The 19,729-nt window shown below is 51.3% G+C and overlaps 1 protein-coding gene across 20 annotated transcripts in view; it reads right to left on the bottom strand.

Moving 5' to 3' along the window:
- The window catches only part of NFASC (neurofascin), a 201,904-nt gene that overhangs the window by 74,920 nt on the left and 107,255 nt on the right, over positions 1–19,729 (bottom strand). For all 20 annotated transcript variants that reach the window (XM_070767783.1, XM_070767781.1, XM_070767791.1 and 17 more), the window contains one exon: positions 2,957–3,134. In XM_070767783.1, the coding sequence (XP_070623884.1) occupies positions 2,957–3,134 (178 nt within the window). The remainder of the gene's footprint in view (positions 1–2,956; positions 3,135–19,729) is intronic.

The following is a 19,729-nucleotide window of genomic DNA, read 5'->3' as shown; positions in this document are numbered from 1 at the left end:
CGGGAGGCCGCGTGTTCAGTGAGGGATTGCGCTGCGGCTCGGGCTCTGTTCTAGGACACCTGCTGTGCCCAAGCCCCCGGAGGCCCAGTTGATGCCCCCAAAGGGGAAGCGAGCAGAGGACACGCCGGGCAGCCCGTGGCCTGAGCCCCTCTGCCGCCCCAGCTGACACACAGAGAAAGCTGAGGGCGTTCCCACTGGCCACTGTGAGCAAAGCTGTGTGAACACAGGCGTGCAGGCACCTTTCCTGCCTTTTGCACCAACATGGATGGACCCTGAGGTCAATGCTAAGGGAAATAAGTCAGACGGAGAAGGACAAATGCTGTGTGTTCCCACTTACATGTAGAACCTAAAAAAAGGCAAAACCAAAGAAATGGAGTAGGGTGGCAGCTGGCTGGGGGTGGGGGAAGTAGGGAGACGCTGGTCAAGGAATACAACTTTTAGCTACAAGATGGGTGAATTCTGGGGATCCTGTGCACAGCATGGCAACTACTGTTAACTGTGCTGCATTATACACTTACAAGCCGGTACAGGAGATCTCAGAAGTCACCACCACACACCCACAAAGCTAACTTCTTTTCTGAGTTCTACACCGTAAATAAACATATTTTTATGTCAGAAATATCTCAATAAAGCTGGGTCTGGAGAGGAGAAAGCCTGACCTTTCCCCAGCCCGTTCCACTGCGTGAGATGGAAGGACCGGCTCAGATCGTCTGGGAGGCATCTACCCTGCTGGGCCCGGGGGCAGGCAAACCCTGACTGATGAGTGCCTCTTCCCAGGGCACCTGGGTGCCCTCTGAAGGGCCTGCCTCACTCTTGTCTTGCTCTCATCTTTCGCAGACTCAGGCTGGAGACGTGGCCATGGCCACTGTGCCTGCAGCAACCAGGGAGGCACAGAATGTATGCAACAGGCACAGGCAGCAGCGGGAGCTTCTTGTCGACACGGCTGGGGGCACCGGGAGTGGCTCTGCAGAAGGACTTCCTCGTTAAGAGAGACGCCATGGTCACGTCCTGGCCCTGCCTAGGTGAGCTGGAGAAAACAGCTTCATTTCTCTGCCCCTCAGAGTCGGCCAAGGATGACACCGACTCCGCGGACGGGCTGTGAGAGTCACCGGAGATGTGCCTGGAGAGCTCTGAGCTCTCTGTCAGGCGTGAGGCAGATGCTATTCCAGGGAGACCCGAGATGAGCTACAGGGGGCAGGCCAACAGAGGCGGGGTGTGGCACGTGGTGCCAGACTGGGGGCCACGGGGCCTGGGCTCTTTCCGTGAGTCCGTCACCCACTTGCTGCGTGGCCCTGGGGAAGCAGGGACTGGGGTCCCGATGGACACTCAGGAAGACACCCTGCAGACCCTCCTCGGGGCTGGCAGCTCTGCCACGGCTGGTGCTCTGCAGAGACTGGCTGTGGGGTCCTGCCCACGGCCCTTGAGCTTTAGGATCCAGATTCCTAACACAGACGTCGAAGCCCTTGGTTTACAGGTTCACCCTGCAGGAACCCCTCACCCACCTGCCCCAGGGACCAGAGTGGCAGACGAGTAACCAAGGAGAAGTGGCAGAAACAAAACGAGCCTTCACCGCTTCCTGCGTAACCCAGCCTCCTCCTCAGCCCCTCTCCTCGCCAGGGACGTGGCCTTACCATGCTCCTTATTAGACTGTCTGCCTGGGACCGTTCATGAGAAACTGTCCTTGAGCCAGCAGTGCAGACGGTCTCCATGGGAATGGTCTCCTTCACAACTGCCCTCTCCCTCCCTCCCTGTGTGTGTGTGTGTGCGTGCACACACACACACGTACACAGGCTGGGGCCATCAGGAGGGCCGTGGGGGCCCTGTCCATCTTGCTCTGGGTCCAATCACACTTTCTCCTGGCCCTCTCCACCCAGAAGTACCCCCTCTCTGGGCAGCTGTTACTGGTGAAGTGCGGGCGGGCAGCAGCAGGGAGCTGAGATACCCGCGACTCTTCTCCAAGCTGTGCTAGCTCCAGGCCCCGGAGGCTGGCTTTGGAGAGCTCAGTGGGGACTTCTTCAAGGCTGTATCACTCTCCCACCCCTCCTAAGACACCTGTTGCCTGGAGAGAGTCCAAGGCAACACTGGCATCACATACGTCCCATCTATTCCTCGAAGCAGGAACGGGGGACAGAGGTGGCGTATTCAGATCACAGCTCTGGGATGCCCAGAATTCCTGGCAGAAGAGTCAGAATTGTAGCAAAGGCGGCACCCATCTAAATACAGGGCCAAGGGTCACAGCTGCCAGTCCACGGGCCACTTACAAATGTAACATCAGATACGGCTGGTGGAGACATGGCTGTCAGACAAGCATCTTCATCCTGACTTTATGATCTTGAGGGCCCAATAATGTCCCACCAGAGGAAGCAGATGCCATGGACTTTACCTTTCAACTTTACCATGGGCAAGTTGAAAACAGAAGGAATTCGTGCCTGATTCTCCCACAGTGACACTATAATGGGGTTCTTTATTTTAATGTCTCACTTAGTCACAGTCTTTTGCAAAAGTCACCTCCTTTACAACCCTCCTCAGGCCATCTGTCTTCATCACTTCAGCCAAAAGGACCTGGCTATATGAGAAAGGCAAATCAGAGCTGTCCACCATGCTCGGCCCCTGGAATCTCCACTCTGACAGGTTAGTCGAGAGCACAGAGGGATGAGGGAGGGGTGTGGAGGGAAGGGCTCCCGAGTGATGCTAGGGTTTCCAGACTCTCAGCAGGCTCCGGGCAGCAATTCAGCACAGCCGCGGCCCTGAGACATGGCTCAGCAACTCCAGGTCCCAGGTTCCCAAGCATGAGCTCGCCCGGGTTGATCCTCTGGAAGAAAACCCGCTCTGAATCCAGAAGCCACTGCTTCTGCTGTCGCCGCCTTCTCTGAAGGGTCCTCGCTCTCCCCGCCCCTCCCCGCCCCACTGACTCCTCTGCCCCAGTCAGCAGATTCCAAGCGGACAGGAGACTCACGGTCCATGGGGATCTCGATGGCCCCGCCGAGGCTGAGCGCGCAGAGGAGGACGGCTGTGTAGGCCCAGGGCGGCGGCTGCCCGGCCATCCTGAGCACCGGGCCTCGCGCCCCGCGCCCCAGCCCGCGAGGTCTCGCTGCCTCCAGTCGCTGGAACTGAGCCTCCCGGACGGAGTTCAGCTGCGGAAAGAAATATGATGCCAAGTGAATGTTCCCTGAACTCCTGGTCCTCTCTAGCAATCCTACAGAGCCTTGAGGATTCAGGGTCCCCTTGATTACAGACCTACAGAGCCTTTTTTAACCTTGTCCTATCGACTTTTGGAACCTGACAATTCTTTGTGTGGGGACCATCTTGGGTATTGTAGGGTGCTGAGGAGCACCCCTGGTCTCTGCCCACTAGATGCCAGGATGGCCTACTCCTGCCCTCAACTGAAGACGTCTTCAGAATCGCCAACTGTCCCCTGGAGGTAGGGCAAACCACCCCCAGCTGAGAACCAGTTTTCTAGAAGGAAGGACAGCTCTACATAGAATAGTCATAAAAACAAATACTGGCTCGCAGGCCCAGCACCTGGAAGGTGCCCCGCACTGGTAGTCGCTCAGTCGTGTCTGACTCTTTGTGACCCCATGGACTGTAGCCCGCCAGGCTCCTCCATCCATGGAATTCCCCAGGCAAGAACACTGGAGTGGGTTGCCATGCCCTCCCCCAGGCGGTCTTCCCAACCCAGGATTGAACTTGGGTCTTCTGTATTACAGACAGATTCTTTACTGTCGGAGCCACCAGGGAAGCCCCATGCACTGAGCCCGTAGGAAACACACCTATCTCACAGCCTTTCTGATCCACATGTGATGAGGGGGCCTGAGGCTGAGTGTGTCTGGGTTAGTGGCATAGAGACAAGATCACAATGCTGTCCTTTGACCTGGAGTCGGGGAGAGCAAAGCGGGCAGTGGAGCGGGGCAGAAGTTGGGTAAGTGGAAACATGGTTGCCCACGAGAATTTGTGGAATGATTTCCACAGATACTTTGTGCAGCTAACTATTTGGCAGTGGTCGCTGATGCTGTCCCTTTAGGGATAATGGCAGTGTGGACACGACAGCCCAGGACACAAGGCGCCAGAGGGTTGGGAGAATAAGCAACATTCATGACAGCATGATGCTCACACCCTCAAGCACATCGTTCCAGGGCCGACAGGGGTGAGGGCTAAAAATGCCTGTCCAAGGAGCCTGGGATGGTCCTGGAGAGACAAATCCTCCCCCTGGTCCTGAGAGAGAGGAGCAAGAATGGCTTACAGCCCAGACTCAGATACCAACCTTTAAACTGCCTGAGGCTCTGAAACACGGAGTCTTAAAAAGTGGTCCAGTTTGCTGCTCTGACTATCATGGGGCCAAACAAGCCACAGAGGACAGCGGGAAGCAGTTTCCCCACGATTCCTCTGGCTTTTCTGGATGAGCAGCCACCTATCAAATGGACACACTGCTTAAAACAATTGGGCAGCAATGTGAAGTCTTGATATCACCCGAACACTCCTGCCAGCTCCCATATATCTTGACTGAGGGTACAGGGGATCCCTTGTGCCTGAATGTGGGCAAACCAACGGAAGCTGGGGCTGACACCAGCCCCTCACCTCATGTGTATTTCTGGACTCCTTTCCTTGTCTGCTGTCTCCCTTCCCACTGCTCCTTCCTTGGTGTTGCCATCATTGTTTACATCAGTTACTGCAACAGCTTCCTAAGTGGTCTCTCCCCACTTCTGCCCTTTCCCCTCTGACTTATTCTCCATCCATAACCAGAGCACTTACTCCTCAAAGCAAATCAGTTCAGCTCAGTTCAGTCGCTCAGTTATGTCTGACTCTTTGCGACCCCATGGACTGCAGAATGCCAGGCTTTCCCCTCCATCACCAACTCCTGGAGCTTACTCAAACTCATGTCCATTTAGTTGGTGATGCCATCCAACCATCTCATGCTCTGTCGTCCCCTTCTTCTCCCGCCTTCAATCTTTCCCAGCATCAGGGTCTTTTCAAATGAGTCAGTTTTTTGCATGAGGTGGCCAAAGTATTGGAGTTTCAGCTTCAGCATCAGTCCTTCCAATGAATATTCAGGACTGATTTCCTTTAGGATGGACTGGTTGGACCTCCTTGCAGTCCAAGGGACTCTCAAGAGTCTTCTTCAACACCATAATTCAAAAGCATCAATTCTTCAGTGCTCAGCTTTCTTTACAGTCCAACTCTCACACCCATACATGACTACTGGAAAAACCATAGCCTTGACTGGATGGACCTTTGTTGGAAAAGTAATGTCTCTGCTTTTAAATACGCTAAGTTTGTCGTAGCTTTTCTTCCAAGGAACAAGCCTCTTTTAATTTCATGGCTGCAGTCACCATCTGCAGTGATTTTGGAGCCCAAGAAAATAAAGTCTGACACTGTTTCCATTGTTTCCCCATCTACTTGCTATGAAGTGATGGGACTGGATGCCATGATCTTAGTGCAAATGCAAATATAGATACAGTATCCCCTAGTCAAACTCACTAACTCACTGCTGCCCCAAAATTGAAGCTGAAGTTCGTGACTTGGCTGGAAGCCCTGTGTGGTGCAGCCGCAACTGCAAGACCATTTCTTACCCTCCCCTTGCGTTCTGAATCCCAGCCAACATGGGTAGTCTACCAGATCTCGTCGTAAATATAGCTCTGCTGTGCTGACTTCTGCACAGATTAACTTCTGTCTAGAACACTTTCTGCCTCTGCCCTCTCTCATTAGGGTGTGCCAAGTATGACTGACATGCCCCCTTGTCTGTGCTCCTGAACACCACTCCCCTATTACAGCACTTGTCACTATGAATTCATTCCAAAAGTCACTCCTCTGTACACCCTATAAAAAGGAAGGTACTGTAGGGAAGGTGCCTCTTCTTGTTTATTCCTAGAGTATAGCATAATACCTAAACCATAGCAGGCACTCAGAACCATGTGATCAGTTCAGTTCAGTTCAGTTGCTCAGTCGTGTTTGACTCTTTGCGACCCCAAGAATCGCAGCACGCCAGGCCTCCCTGTCCATCACCAACTCCTGGAGTTCACCCAGACTCACATCCATTGAGTCAGTGATGCCATCCAGCCATCTCATCCTCTGTCGTCCCCTTCTCCTCCTGCCCCCAATCCCTCCCAGCATCAGAGTATTTTCCAATGAGTCAACTCTTCAAATGAGATGGCCAAAGTACTGGAGTTTCAGCTTTAGCATCATTCCTTCCACGGATGCAAAATGAGCCTGAACAAAACAAACCACTTGGTTGACGTTTTAGATCTTGTGTTTCCCCATGAAACCACCAGGCGGCGCCAGAGAGCACAGGCTTTGGACCTGGGGACTGTGAGGGTGTTCCGTCAGTGGGGGAAAATCCCCTCCCTACACAGGCGCTGCTCTCTGGCGGGTAACCATTCAGCTGGGAGTGAGTTAAAGTAGAACAGCTCCAGAGGGGAGACTGGCTGGAAGGCCTCACAGGAGGTCTCTGCTTCTTCCTCTTCTCTAAGATGACCCTTACAGTGTCTCAGAAAGAGGCTGTGATTGCCCCTCTGTGGTTCCTCACCTCCAAAGACTAGACGCAGGCTGTCCATCTGAAACCTTAGTGCTGAGGGGCCAGGCAGAGGCTCGGCACTCCTCCCAGGAGGACAGTGGGGAGGACTCCAGTTTTGGCTCTGAGACCACCAGGTTTTGTTCAGGAGCCGCCAAGTGGTAGGAAGTGATGGGAAAGAGAAGGGTATCTTTTTCTGGGAATCTTGATGGAAACAGGAAGCCAGAAGCTATTCATTAACTAGATACACATTGGCAGGAAGAGAGGCCAATTATTTGCGGTGTCTTTAACCCACAATTTAAAAAACACAGTAGGAAAAGAACAGAGAAATAATCTCATTTAGCTATTTGACAATTCTCTCTCCCTCTTCCCTTGGAATCCAACTTTTCCAATAAAGTCTTTACAGAGGAAGATAATTTAAAGATTATTTAGCTTTATGGAATCTCCTTACTTCTCAAATGAGGAAACAAGAGCCTAGAAAGGGGAAGTGATATCCTCAATGTCACCTCACACACGGCTTTGTGGCAAAACTAAGAAAAGAACCCAGGTCTTCTGACTGGTAGCCCAGGGTTTTTCCATCAGATTTCCCTGTCTCTCCATATATATGACAATTACTGAGCAAAGTTGCAATTTAAAAAAGAAATGTATAGTTGGACAGTATTTCAAAAATTAAACATCAAATTACCATATGACCCCATATTTCTGCTCTTAAGTATATGCCCTAAAGAATTAAAATCAGGGACACGAACAAGCATATGCATGCTGCATGCTAAGTTGCTTCGGTCGTGTCCAACTCTTTGTGACCCATGGACTGTGGCCCTCCAGTCTCCTCTGTCCATGGGATTCTCCAGGCAAGAATACTGCAGTGGGATGCCATGACCTCCTCCAGGGGATCTTCCTGAGCCAGGGATCAAATACCACATCTTCTGCAGCACTTGCATTGCAGGCAGATTCTTTACCATTGAGCCACCAGGGAAGCCCCAAACAAGTCACGTACACACATGTTCATAGCAGCATCATTCACAATAGCCAAGGGGTTGAACCAGCCCAATGCCCATCAATAGATAAATGGATAAACAAATTGCTGGATATAGGTGGGAGAAGCAGAGCAGCCAAGGGCCGGGCTCGGGGGCAGAATTGTCAGGGGCCTTCAGGGGGAATGCCACTAACGACGGAGCATCCCGTGGAGGAGTAAGGAAAGCCACGTATCCTTGAAAGGGCAGATCAGCTGCGGAAGAGGGGGCGGTGATGACTGCCTTGGAAAGTTGGAGGAGGGTGTGGAATTTTTCTGTTTAGCTTCATGGGGGCAAAAAAAGGATCAAATGAGAAGAAATTCCAGAGAGGCAGCTGCTTCTCTGAGATGCAGAGAAGAATAATCTAATAAATATAGCCATCATACAAAACCATCCGTGAAAATGAACCACCGCCACACAAGCTACCACTATGAAGCATCTGAACAATCCTTTTATATTGAATTAAATAGGTAAGAGGTGAACTATAAGGATACAAAATACAGTAAAGGGAGGTCTATTGCAGGGGGAGAGAGCAAGGAAAAGAACAACAATAAAGAAAACCAAAAGAGAAATCTTGTGTGAATTGAGGTATACTGTGAACTGCTGCTGCTAAATCGCTTCAGTCGTATCCGACTCTGTGCGACCCCATAGACGGCAGCCCACCAGGCTCTGCCATCCCTGGGATTCTCCAGGCAAGAACACTGGAGTGGGTTGCCATTTCCTTCTCCAACGCATGAAGGTGAAATGTGAGAGTGAAGTCACTCAGGTCCGACTCCTAGCGACCCCATGGACTGCAGCCCACCAGACTCCTCCGTCCATGGGAGTTTCCAGGCAAGAGTACTGGAGTGGAGTGCCATTGCCTTCTCCGATACTATGAACTAGGGACTATGATTAATTCAAGTCTTGTATATTTGCGAGCCCCACTCCCCAACCCACTGTGTGAGAAGTAAATGAAAGAGAAGAAAAAAAGAGAATAGAGTCACTCAAACATGAAGTGTTCTGCAAGCAACACTGCTTTTCATAAAGAACGCAAACGGCATTTGGTCAGGTGTGTTCCTGCCCCTGCAGGAAGGCAACTGGATGCTTCTGAGGATCACCTCGGCACTACTGTAAAAGCACAAATCCCTGGACCCTCAACCTTCTAGGCAGGGACCAAATCAAGCCTGCAGATTAGAAACGCCTTTTTCAATCTGAAGGCCTTTAGAACCGATGTCGTCTTACACGAGGATGCTTCACATGCTTGGGCAACCTTCCTAAGGCAAGGCCTTTATGCTTGGAAGCCTTGTGGGAGACATGAATTCAAAATATCTTAAGCCGGGGCCTAGGGAAGTACATGTGAGTTGAGTGATGATCAGCCACTGGTGGGGACACCTGGAAACGACATCGTGGCCAAGTTCAAGAGCAGCGGCCGTGCAGAAAGACCCCCTGGGTCTGAAGCTGCACCCCGCTGACAAGGTGGGGAGTACTGAAGGTGGGGAAGTACTGAGCCTTCAGGTCTTGGCCTTTCTCATCTGAAAACTGCAGATAAGAGGAGCACCTATTCTGCAGGGCTGCAATTGGGACTTGATACCCACATCCTGCACAAAGCACTTAAAGCTTGGGGCAAACGCTCAAGAAATGTTAGCTGCTGCTACCCAGCAGGCTCTGACCTTCCTCCAGGACACCACCAGCAGCAGCCCCAGGAGCAATGCTACTTAGTCAGCCACAGGCACTTCCTGCTTTTCTGTTTTTCCTCTTTTGTGGGTGCTGGTTTGCTTTCTCTCCCCAGACTGGGGGGCCCCTGGTGTTGATTCCTCAAGCTGTCCCCGGCAGATGGAGGAGAGGACTGCAAGCTGTTGCAGTCGGGAGCTCCCCACATTCTCACAGCCCCATTCTGAGCTGTACTGGTGGTCACAGCACATTTGAAGTGACGGGGAGAAAAGACAGGCTGCGCCGAGACACAGCCCTGCTGGCAGCGCCACACCCCCGCTGCAGAGTCCACCGTGGACTTCTGGGCGGCAGTCAGCCAGCCATTCGACCACTTACCAGACCTGGTTTCAGAGAACGAACAGGGACGAGAGATGGACATGGGGACAAGGGACAAGCTCTACTGTCACAGGGCTTACAGCGTTCCAGTGGGGAAGACAGGAAATAAACGTTGAACGGCAGTAACAACAAAGTGAGGCACCAGGAGGTGCAAAGAAGAAAATACAATCCGACCCGCACACAAAGTTTACAGCAGCCTTTTCCATAATTGCCAAAGCCTGGAAGCAACCAAACTGTCTTTCAGTAGGTGAGTGGATAAGTCAATTGTGGTCCATCCAGGCAAACGGAATATATTTTAGCACTAAAAAGAAATGAGCTATTAAGACATGAAAAACATGGAGCAAACAAATGCATATTAGTAAATGAAAGAAGCCAATCTGAAAAAGTATGATTCCATAGTTAACTATGGGGCATTCTGGAAAAGGCAGAACTCTGTCTTTAAGTCTCTGCCAGAGCGAGTGATGGTGGCCAACTCCCTTGCTATAGTTCACTCTGAATAAAGAGCCTCTGCTTGTGCTCACTTGGGTGGCATTTATTTTCACACCAACTTTACACAAATCACTCTCTTTTTCTAGTCTGCCTTTCCTGTTCTTTCACCCAACTTTCTGTTATCTTTCAGGCGCAGGTCAGGTGCCACCACCTCCGGGAAGCCTTCCTTGGTTCCCCCGGACCACCAAGACTGGATCCGGTCCTCACCCTCCGTGCCACCACCTCCGGGAAGCCTTCCTTGGTTCCCCCGGACCACCAAGACTGGATCCGGTCCTCACCCTCCGTGCCACCACCTCCGGGAAGCCTTCCTTGGTTCCCCCGGACCACCAAGACTGGATCCGGTCCTCACCCTCCGTGCCACCACCTCTGGGAAGCCTTCCTTGGTTCCCCCGGGCCACCAAGACTGGATCCGGTCCTCACCCTCCATGCCACCACCTCCAGGAAGCCTTCCTTGGTTTCCCCGGACCACCAAGACTGGATCCGGTCCTCACCCTCCGTGCCACCACCTCCGGGAAGCCTTCCTTGGTTCCCCCGGGCCACCAAGACTGGATCCGGTCCTCACCCTCCGTGCCCTCCGAGAATTCTGGGATACACCCGCTGTAACGAGTGCTAGGTCTTGGTGTAGAATGTTGTCTCCCAACTACGCGATGAGCTCCTTGAGGATGGGGGACGGTGTCTTATTCAACCCACACAATGTCAAGCACACAGAGAACCTCGTGGGCACATACTGAATGTTCACCCAGCGCCCCTGCTCTCCTCCTCCCATCCACTGTACCTGTATTCATCAGCTAGCGCTGCCACCACAAAGCACCACCGCCCGGAAACTCACTGTCTCAGGGCTCTGGAATCTGGCAGTCCAGGATCAGGTGTCAGCAGGGCTGGTTTCTCCTGCGCTCTCTCTCCTTAGCTTGCAAATGCCTGCCTTCCTGCAGTGTGCTCACATGGCCTTTCCTCTGTGCAAACACACCCCTGGTGTTTCTTCCTCTTCTCATAAGGTCACCAGTCCTACTGGATGAGCCCACCCTACTGACATCGCTCAACGTCAATTACTTCTTTACAGACCCAATCTCCAAATATGGTTACATGTGGGTAGACCTTCAACACACAAATTTTAAGGAGGGGCACAACTCAGTCCATAACAGTACAGACATTTTCCTTCAGCGCATTTGTCTCTAGAGTGATCCTACCCAATTCTAGGGTTGGGCTGTGATTAGTATAAAAAAATTAGCACTTTCTAACTCTCACCCCTATGGCTGGTTTAGGAATGGACACTTATCCAGCCAGAAGCACTGTGCTTCATGGAGACTTCTGCTAAAAGCTCTGAGAAAGACAAGTTTCCCCCTCTCTTGAACGAGATGCAGTGAGGGCGCCCCCGACGGCAGAGGGTGGAGCTTCAGGGATGGGTGGTGGGGGTCTCGGAGCATACCGTGAGGACACCCCAACACTGCAGAAAACAGAGAGAAGACGCAGCGAGACCTGACCCTTCGCGTCACTGTTTCCATCACTGAGGGAACGTTTCCTGAAGAAAGCCCTACTTGGGGATTTTCAATTACGTGTGTGTTTATATTAAAAATCCTTTTGAATTTTTAAGCCAGCTGGAGTTGTTTTCTATCACTTGCAACTGAGAGTGCTATCAGAATCAGCAACGCCCCGAGAATATTCGTTGAACCCACAAGCTTCCCATGATCTTCACTTTCTGTATTTAAGAAGCATGTCTCTGTCCGCCTGCCTGCCTCCGCCTGGACCCGGCCCCATCCCTCTGCAGGGTCTCTGACCACCAACTCTCTGCTCTCCTGAGGGTTTCCAAACTCTTCTTAACTGGCTCTCTGCCTCAGCAGAGAAACATCTTCCAGTTCTCTCATAATGAAACCAAAGGGTCATTCTCTGTATTGCATAGCTCCCTACAGGTACCTGATTTTTTCTTTCCTTTCTTCTCATGAAAGTTTTTTTTTCCCCCAGTAGAGGTCAATGGCTTCTACGTTTGCTGACTTTGTTCCCATTCATTACTCCTCCAACCACACCCTGAACCTCTCCTGTCGGGCCCCCGTACTGGCCTCCAGATGGCCAGATTCAGGGTTTTCAGTCTTTATCTTGCCGGGCCCCTTGGGGGCATTAACAACTGTTAATCAGCCAACCCGTCCTTCGTCCTTCATAACATCCTTTCCTCCTTGTCAGCCTCTGAAACCCCACTCTGGGGGCTCGTTTTCTTCCCGGCCCTTCTAGCCTCCACGGCAGCACAGATCACACTGCTGGACCCTCTTCCTCTGCTGATGTCCTCAGTGTCTTCACTGGGGCCCTGGCCTTGCATCTCTCTTCTGCGTTTGCTGCTGCCCGCCTAAGTCACCGAGCAGACTCTTGGAATCACTCTTACCTCCCACCTCTCACACCTCACATCCAGGCACCAAGGGCCCTGGACTGGCTCCCTCTGGGTGTCTCTCATTCTCCCCCTTCTGCACATTCTCAGTTGCTTACCTCTGATAAACATCATGTCTCATTGTAATGACCTCTCGCCTGGTCTCCTTCCAATCCATTCTCCATGTTGCTATTACAGTGATCTTTCTAAATCCCCACCTGATCATGTCACTGCTCTGCTGAAAACCTTTCCACTTCTCCCCATTGCTCTACATAAGATCAAATCCAAACTGCTGAACGTAGCACATAAGGCTCTTTAAGATCAGGTTTCTGGAGCGCCCTCCAAGCCCACCCAAATCCTAAATGCTTCCTTATGTGTTAGTAGCTCTCTTTTGCAGCTCCATGGACTGTAGCCCACCAGGCTCCTCTATCCATGGAATTCTCCAGGCAAGAATACTGGAGTGGGTAGCCATTCCCTTCTCCAGGGGATCTTCCCGACCCAGAGATCAAGCATGTCACACTGTATTCAACCTCCGTAATTTATCCATGCCAGCCCCTGTGCCTGTAAAGGCCTTCCCTCCTGTCATGTGATTAATTCCCACTCAGTCTTCAAGACTTCACTGCTCAGACATCTTCTGCACGGTGAAGAACGCCTTGTGCCCCTCCGTGCCCCCTACCCCCAGCAGAGCTGGGAGACCCTCTCATCTCCACTATAGCTTAAACCACCTCTCTGGGCACTTAGCACATGGGCAAAACTGCGTGATTAAACTAAGGGTTGGAGGCCTTTTCTGTAGAAGTCTAGATAGTAAGTATTTTTGGCTTTGTAAGACAGTTTCTGTCACAAGTGGTGAACTTACCATTACGGAGTGAGGACGAGCATAGACAGGAAGCGAGTGGATGGGTGTGGCTATCCACTAACAAAACTTTATTTCCGAAACAGGCAGTGGACTGGGACTGGCCCGGGGCTGCAGGTTGCTCACCACTGGCTTAAGCTTTCTCCCATCTTTGGGGAATTCTTGAGGCTCAGACCACGCCCTGCTCATTTTCGTGTCCCCAGAGCCTGGCAGGGTCCCTGGCGGGAAGTATTTAGGGAAAGGAAGATCCAAGTAAAGGTCTCAGCCCTGCCACTTATCTTCTGTACACTACTTGTTTTCCAAACCTTTTCTAAAATCTCATAAATGGAAATAAATATTCCTGCTTTGTCTGCTGCAGATGGTGTTGTGAGAATCACATAAATAATGCATAGGAACACGAAGCACAGTACCAGTGGAAGCTGTTTCACTGTTCACGTGACTCCACTACACAGACTTTATCATGTGGGCCTGAACCCAGGAGAGGGCCTATGATCTACCCGCCCGTCGCTCCGCCCTGACGGGTGGTGTGGGGCTTAGCCGCAGCCCACTCTGGCCTACCGCATCCTCTTGCTCTGGGGACGACACCCAGGGGTGAGGCTTCTCAACCATTCTCCTCTCCCCATCGCTCCACTCCCATTGTCCTAGCTTCCAGACTCCACAGTTGTTCGTGACAGATGAATGGCCTGATGGCCTCTGAGGCCTCCCAGAGACGAGAGCATGTTCTCTGGGTTAGAATCAACAGGGGTAGAAGCTGATGGCAGACCGGTAGTGCACGGTGAGAAGGAGGATGGCATCAAGGTTTCCAGGCTGGGAGACTGGATGGGATGACACTCATAACTGGCATCAAGAATTAAGAAAGCGGAAACGTCTGGAAGTGACTTGGGCTAGGGAGATCATGAGCTTGGAACCAAATATGTCCGGTTCGAAATGCCCAGGGCTGTGAACAAAACACCTCTGCAGGTAGTCTGAGGCTGTGCTTCTGAATTATTGCCTGCAGAGACGCACAGCGACAGATTAGTGCTACAGGGCCACGTGCCAGCAGCTAGCTCTTAGAATAAACTAATGAAATGACTGGAATAGTCCTACAGGAACCAATGAAGGAGTACACTCACACATCATTGCCACAGGATATTGTGGGGGCAACAGAGAGATAATGAAAGCCCAACCGAGCCAACGCAAAACTCAGCCATCCTGCATCACATTACAAAAACAAACACGCAGCAGGGTTTATCACTGCGGCTGCCTGGAAGCAACCTGTTCAGAAATCAGAGAGAGGAGCTGAAACAAAAGAGCAAAGAGAAGCCCATCAAAACAGGGAGTGGGGAAGGACCGTGTGCGTGGGGTCTGAGAAGCACTCAGGAGTATCCCAGGCCAGGCCACGGGCTCCCTGCAGACAGGCAGGCAGGCCCTCTTAGGGGAACTCAGGACTAGGACATAAGGAATTTCTCATCATTTGTTCCCAGTACCAACCAGGAACAGTTGCAAATGATGTATACATAAATATAAATCCAAGTGGCTCAGCTTATATAAATATGTAATACATATAACTTGTAATAATCACATTTTCACTCACTTTTCATTTTCTTTCTTCAAGAACAGAGAAAGAGCCGGTATGTGTTCTCTATTATGTTTTGGCAAAAAAATAGCCGAGGAGCTGACTTAAGAGACAAAACCTACACTCTCTGTCCTCCGCTCAAGCCCTGTGACCTGGCTCCCACCCCATGCGGCCTCTTCTCCCGCAGGGCCAGCCTGGGCCTTGCACCCCCCGCCCCCCAGACCAGCCAGGTAGTTGCTGGGCCTTCGGCCACCTCCGTGAAGGCTGGAAGCACTATCCCTTACCTCTCTACAGTGCAAACGCCCCTCCTCACCGAGGCCCTCGGTGGCAACCCCTCTGCAGCGCAGACCCTACCTTCCCACTGAAAGTGGGCTGCAATTTCCCCTGTACCCCCAGCGCGCTCTGTTCCAGGGGTCATACATATCCTCCTGCCGGTGAGACTAGTTGTTCCTCATCCATCTCCTGCATCAGATTCTGAACTTCCTGAGTCTATGCTTTGTCTCCCTCAGTAGCAATCCAGTACAATAAATATTCATGGAGTGAGTGAATAGCCATCTTATCAGATACTTCCTCTTAATTGAGAGATATGCATCCATCAAGAATTAGTGTATTAGAAATTCTTGATTAAATCATATATAATAAAACTGTTGTTACAGCATACACTTGAGTAATAAAAATAACAGCAATAACCTAATAACATCTATTAAGCATCCCATGAAGTAGACAGACCTCGTCCCTGCTCAGCAGACACACTCATCCCCTTTTTCCCTGAAATCCACCCCTACTCCCTTTCAGGGCATCTTTCTGATCTCAGTCAGGGCCTCCCTGTTCCCTCCATCCTGAAGACAGATTCTCAGAACTAGGGATTCGGGGCTCCAGGCATTAACCCCTGAATGGCCGTCTCTTCTGTTCCCAGCCTCCCTGCACCCACATCCAGAGGGTTTCAGCTCAGCTGCCCTGATTCTGAGGTCACCTTCTGCAGAGGGGTGCCCAGGGCGCCGTGGAGGACCCTCCTCCCTGCTCCCCTCCTTCCAAGGGTCCACAGATTCCTTCCATCTCTTATGCCAAGGGAGGAACCAGGCAACAGATGGTGACCCCAGCCCGAGTGCTCCCTCCACTCACAGGCATCTGAAGGCCGGATGGGTTTCCTAGGAAACTCAAGTGCCCCATACTGGTGATCCCCAGCCTCTCCCAAAGAGAGCACCAAGCAGGAAGGAGGAAGACAGAGGGGAAGACGAGACCGATGGGAAGCCGCAGGAGGAGCTCCATGCCTTCCTCCCAAGTATCCCCAGTGAAGCCAGATGCCTCACATCTCCCCTTCACCCCCCCAAGATGGCCACAGTCTCAGCATCTTCACAAAGTTTCGCTGCCCATGCAATCCTCCCCCTCTCCCTTTCGGGGCTGTAACTACATGAACCCTCCTGGGGCCCCAGGACTTGACAGCCTAAGTAAGCACTCACCAGCCTGCTTCTTCATCTGCCTCTCCCCTTCCCAGGAGTGGAGACCCGCTTCCTCCCTGCGTGGGGTCCAACCAGTTGTCTTCTAGGATTTTCCAACAACTAAGGACACCTTGTATGTGGATTCAAGCCCCCTTCCCCCTCCTCCCTTCTCAGGGTTGGAGGAGGGTGGTCTCCATCTGCTCGGTGGCTGTGTTGCATGCTTGGCTCCCTGGCATTGTCAGAGGGAGCGATCTGGGAGGAGAGAGGGGCTGTGTTTAACCATTGAGAGGGTTCCCCTGGTGGCAGGGGCACCGGCAGGTCTGGCCCCTCCTCGCCCTGCCTGAGGTCACAGGGTCTCAGCAGGAGTGGGGGATGGGGAACAACAATATCAGGTGGCCCCGATTCCCACCAGGGGAGGGGGCGGAGGGGGACACCTGGGTTTAGGATTAAGGATTTGGCTGAAAACAACTGTTTCCTGCCCAACACCCAGAACTAATCTATTGGTTGAAACCTGAACCACTGGTCTATTTATTAAGTTGGGAACAAGGGAAGGAGGGGGCAGGAAAGGAGAAAGAGGGAAGAGGTCTTTTTCCCTTGAGGTGCCCACCGTGAGTGTCCGGTGAACTTCTCATGCTCCCTCCAGGCTGCCAGGGGCCCAGAGCACGGGCAGGCACCTTGCTGCTCACAAGCCACCAGGCCGCTCATGAAGGCTGTGCCCACCCAGAACGTGTCCCCCTTCTGGGCAGGAGGTGCAGGCCCCTCATTGCGGGGGCAGAGCTGGTTGGGACACTAAGTGAACAGCGCTTGGACAGGGAGACCCGCTGCATGATTTTGCGTAGCTGATTTGCGTGGGTCTACCAAAAATCTTTTAACCTTCCGCTTATAATGGATCTTGGGTTATTTTTATTTATTTTTTCCCCATCACCACAATGCTTCAGTGAACATCCCTGTACATATAATACAGAGGAAGTGGGGTGGCTGCCTTATCCTGTCTCTTTAACCCCACGCCAACTGGAACCTGAAATATATCTTAGCCTGGTATAGAGAGGCAGCCCGAAGTATAAGCGGCCAGGTCCACGGTCCAACCCTGGACATCCCACCGCACAAGCCAACAGTTGCTGGACACGCTGGGAGGGACTGTACCGGTGCTGCAATCCACCCGAGCCCGCTTTCTGACGTTCTCTGGGGCGGTGCATTTTCTCCACATTATTATCATTGCTTACTCGCTCATCCTCCAAGAGGCAGCACTAGGAAACACACACGGAATGGAAAAGACTCTCAAATGTAGCCAGTGCCGCTGCCTGTGAGCTGGTCAGACGCTGCACAGGGGCTGCCTTCGATACGGTGTGTGGATATCTGTGAATTTCCATTATTCTGGCTCCACTCACTGCCACTGCTCACTGTTAAATGAGCTCTGACCAGGCTCCTTACAAAGACTAACAGGTAAAACAGACTATAAAGGAAACAGAAGTTAACAAGTAGGGTATGCAGACAGCCTCCAGCTTGGAGACACCAGCTAAAGAGACACAGGAAACAGCCTTCCCTCAGTGGGGGAGAAATTCTGCCACCTCCAGGAAGAAGAAGAAGAGCCCCCACCTCCCCGTACCTCAAGAGCCCGCTCCTCATTCATGTCCGTTTTCTACCCTCAGGGAGAGAGTTTCACAGCAATTAGACACACATCTTTTTCACAGCTGGAGGGAGAGGAGAGAGGGCTTGTGAAGCTCCCACCCCCTCCACGTGGGGGAGAAGAAAGCAGGATGGCAGAGCTGGTCCCCCTGCTGGCTGACAGCCTGTCAGCAAAGGCTAGAGAGGAAAGTGATCATAATCTATGGACACGATCCTGTGTGTGCAAGGGTGCAGCCCAAGGTCTGGGGAGGGCGGGGAGGGACCTGGGTTCGAAGGAAAGATAAGAGACTGGAGACAGACAGCCTGAAAGGGGGCTTGGATTTAGTATGAAAAGACCTGCTGCTGCTGCTGCTAAGTCGCTTCAGTCGTGTCCGACTCTGTGCAACCCCATAGACGGCAGCCCACCAGGCTCCACCGTCCCTGGGATTCTCCAGGCAAGAACACTGGAGTGGGTTGCCATTTCCTTCTCCAATGCAGGAAAGTGAAAAGTGAGAGTGAAGTCGCTCAGTCGTGTCCGACTCTTAGCGACCCCATGGACTGCAGCCCACCAGGCTCCTCAGTCCATGGGATTTTCCAGGCAAGAGTACTGGAGTGGGTTGCCATTGCCTTCTCCAATGAAAAGACCTAGGGTTCCTCAAAACATGAAACACAGAATTACTATATGCCCCAGCAAACCACTCCTGGGTATACACCAAAGAACTACAGATATATGTCCACATGAGAACTTGTACATAAATGTGCACAGCAGCATAGCTGATCACAGACAAAAAGTGGAAACAACCTGAACGTCTATCAACTGAGGATGGATAAATAAAATCTATATATACCATGGAATATTATTTAACCACCAAAAAGGAATGATACAGAGAGACATGCTACAATGCGGCTGAACCTTGAGAACATCACGCTAAGTAAAAGAAGCCAGACACAAACGACCATGTATTGTACCATTCCATTAGTATGAAATGTCTGAAACAGGCAAATTTCCAGAAGTAGGAAATAGACTGATGATTGTCTAGGGCTAGAGGAAGACCAAGCTTCCCTGGTGGCTCAGATAGTAAAAAATCTGCCTGCAATGCAGGAGACCCGGGCTCGACCCCTGGGTCAGGAAGATGCCCTGGAGAAGAGAATGGCTACCAAACCAGTATTCTTGTCTGGAGAACTCCATGGACAGAGGACCTAGTGGGCTATAGTCCATGGGATTGCAAAGAGTTGGACACAACTGAGTGACTAACCCTCACTCCTTGAGAGAAAGACCGCGGTCAGGCGGAGGAGAAGGGGCTGCTGATGGGTACGGAGATTCTTTGGTGGACGGAGAAGGTAATGAAAATGTTCTAAAATTAACTGTGGTGATTAGTGCCCAACTCTGTGAATATATTAAAAATCAGTGCATAATATTTTTTAAACTTATTTTTTAATTGAAGTATAGTTGATACGCAAGTTGTATACTTTATAATGGTAAATCGTATGGTATGTGAATTCTATCTCAATGAAACTATTGTTTAAAACATCAATGAGAAAAAAGGATTAACTACGTAAGACCTTGGAAGACTTTGTTAGAAAACGGTGATACTTCAATAAGGAAAATAAACGATTAAATTTATAAACGTAGCTTCAAATGTTCAAAGGAACTCAAGTTTATTAATGGACTCAAACAGATTATTAAAATTTATGAGATTTATAAAAAGAATTGTAAAGTTTATCAGTTGAAAGGTTTAAGAAAAAACTAGGTTTGGGGATCAATATATTGAATATTGAGTTTTTAAAAAAGACTTTGGGCTAACTCCTCGGATGCCACCCAGAACAAGTCGCAGTCTGCGTACTCCCCGCCTCCGCAGTAAGCTACAAAACGCTGTGCAGACACGGTGCTG

This window comes from Bos indicus, chromosome 16, assembly GCF_029378745.1.
Source record: "Bos indicus isolate NIAB-ARS_2022 breed Sahiwal x Tharparkar chromosome 16, NIAB-ARS_B.indTharparkar_mat_pri_1.0, whole genome shotgun sequence".
Classification (NCBI taxonomy): Eukaryota; Metazoa; Chordata; class Mammalia; order Artiodactyla; family Bovidae; genus Bos; species Bos indicus.
Note: the sequence above shows the minus strand (reverse complement) of the source record. Positions and strands in the feature narration are given on the sequence as shown.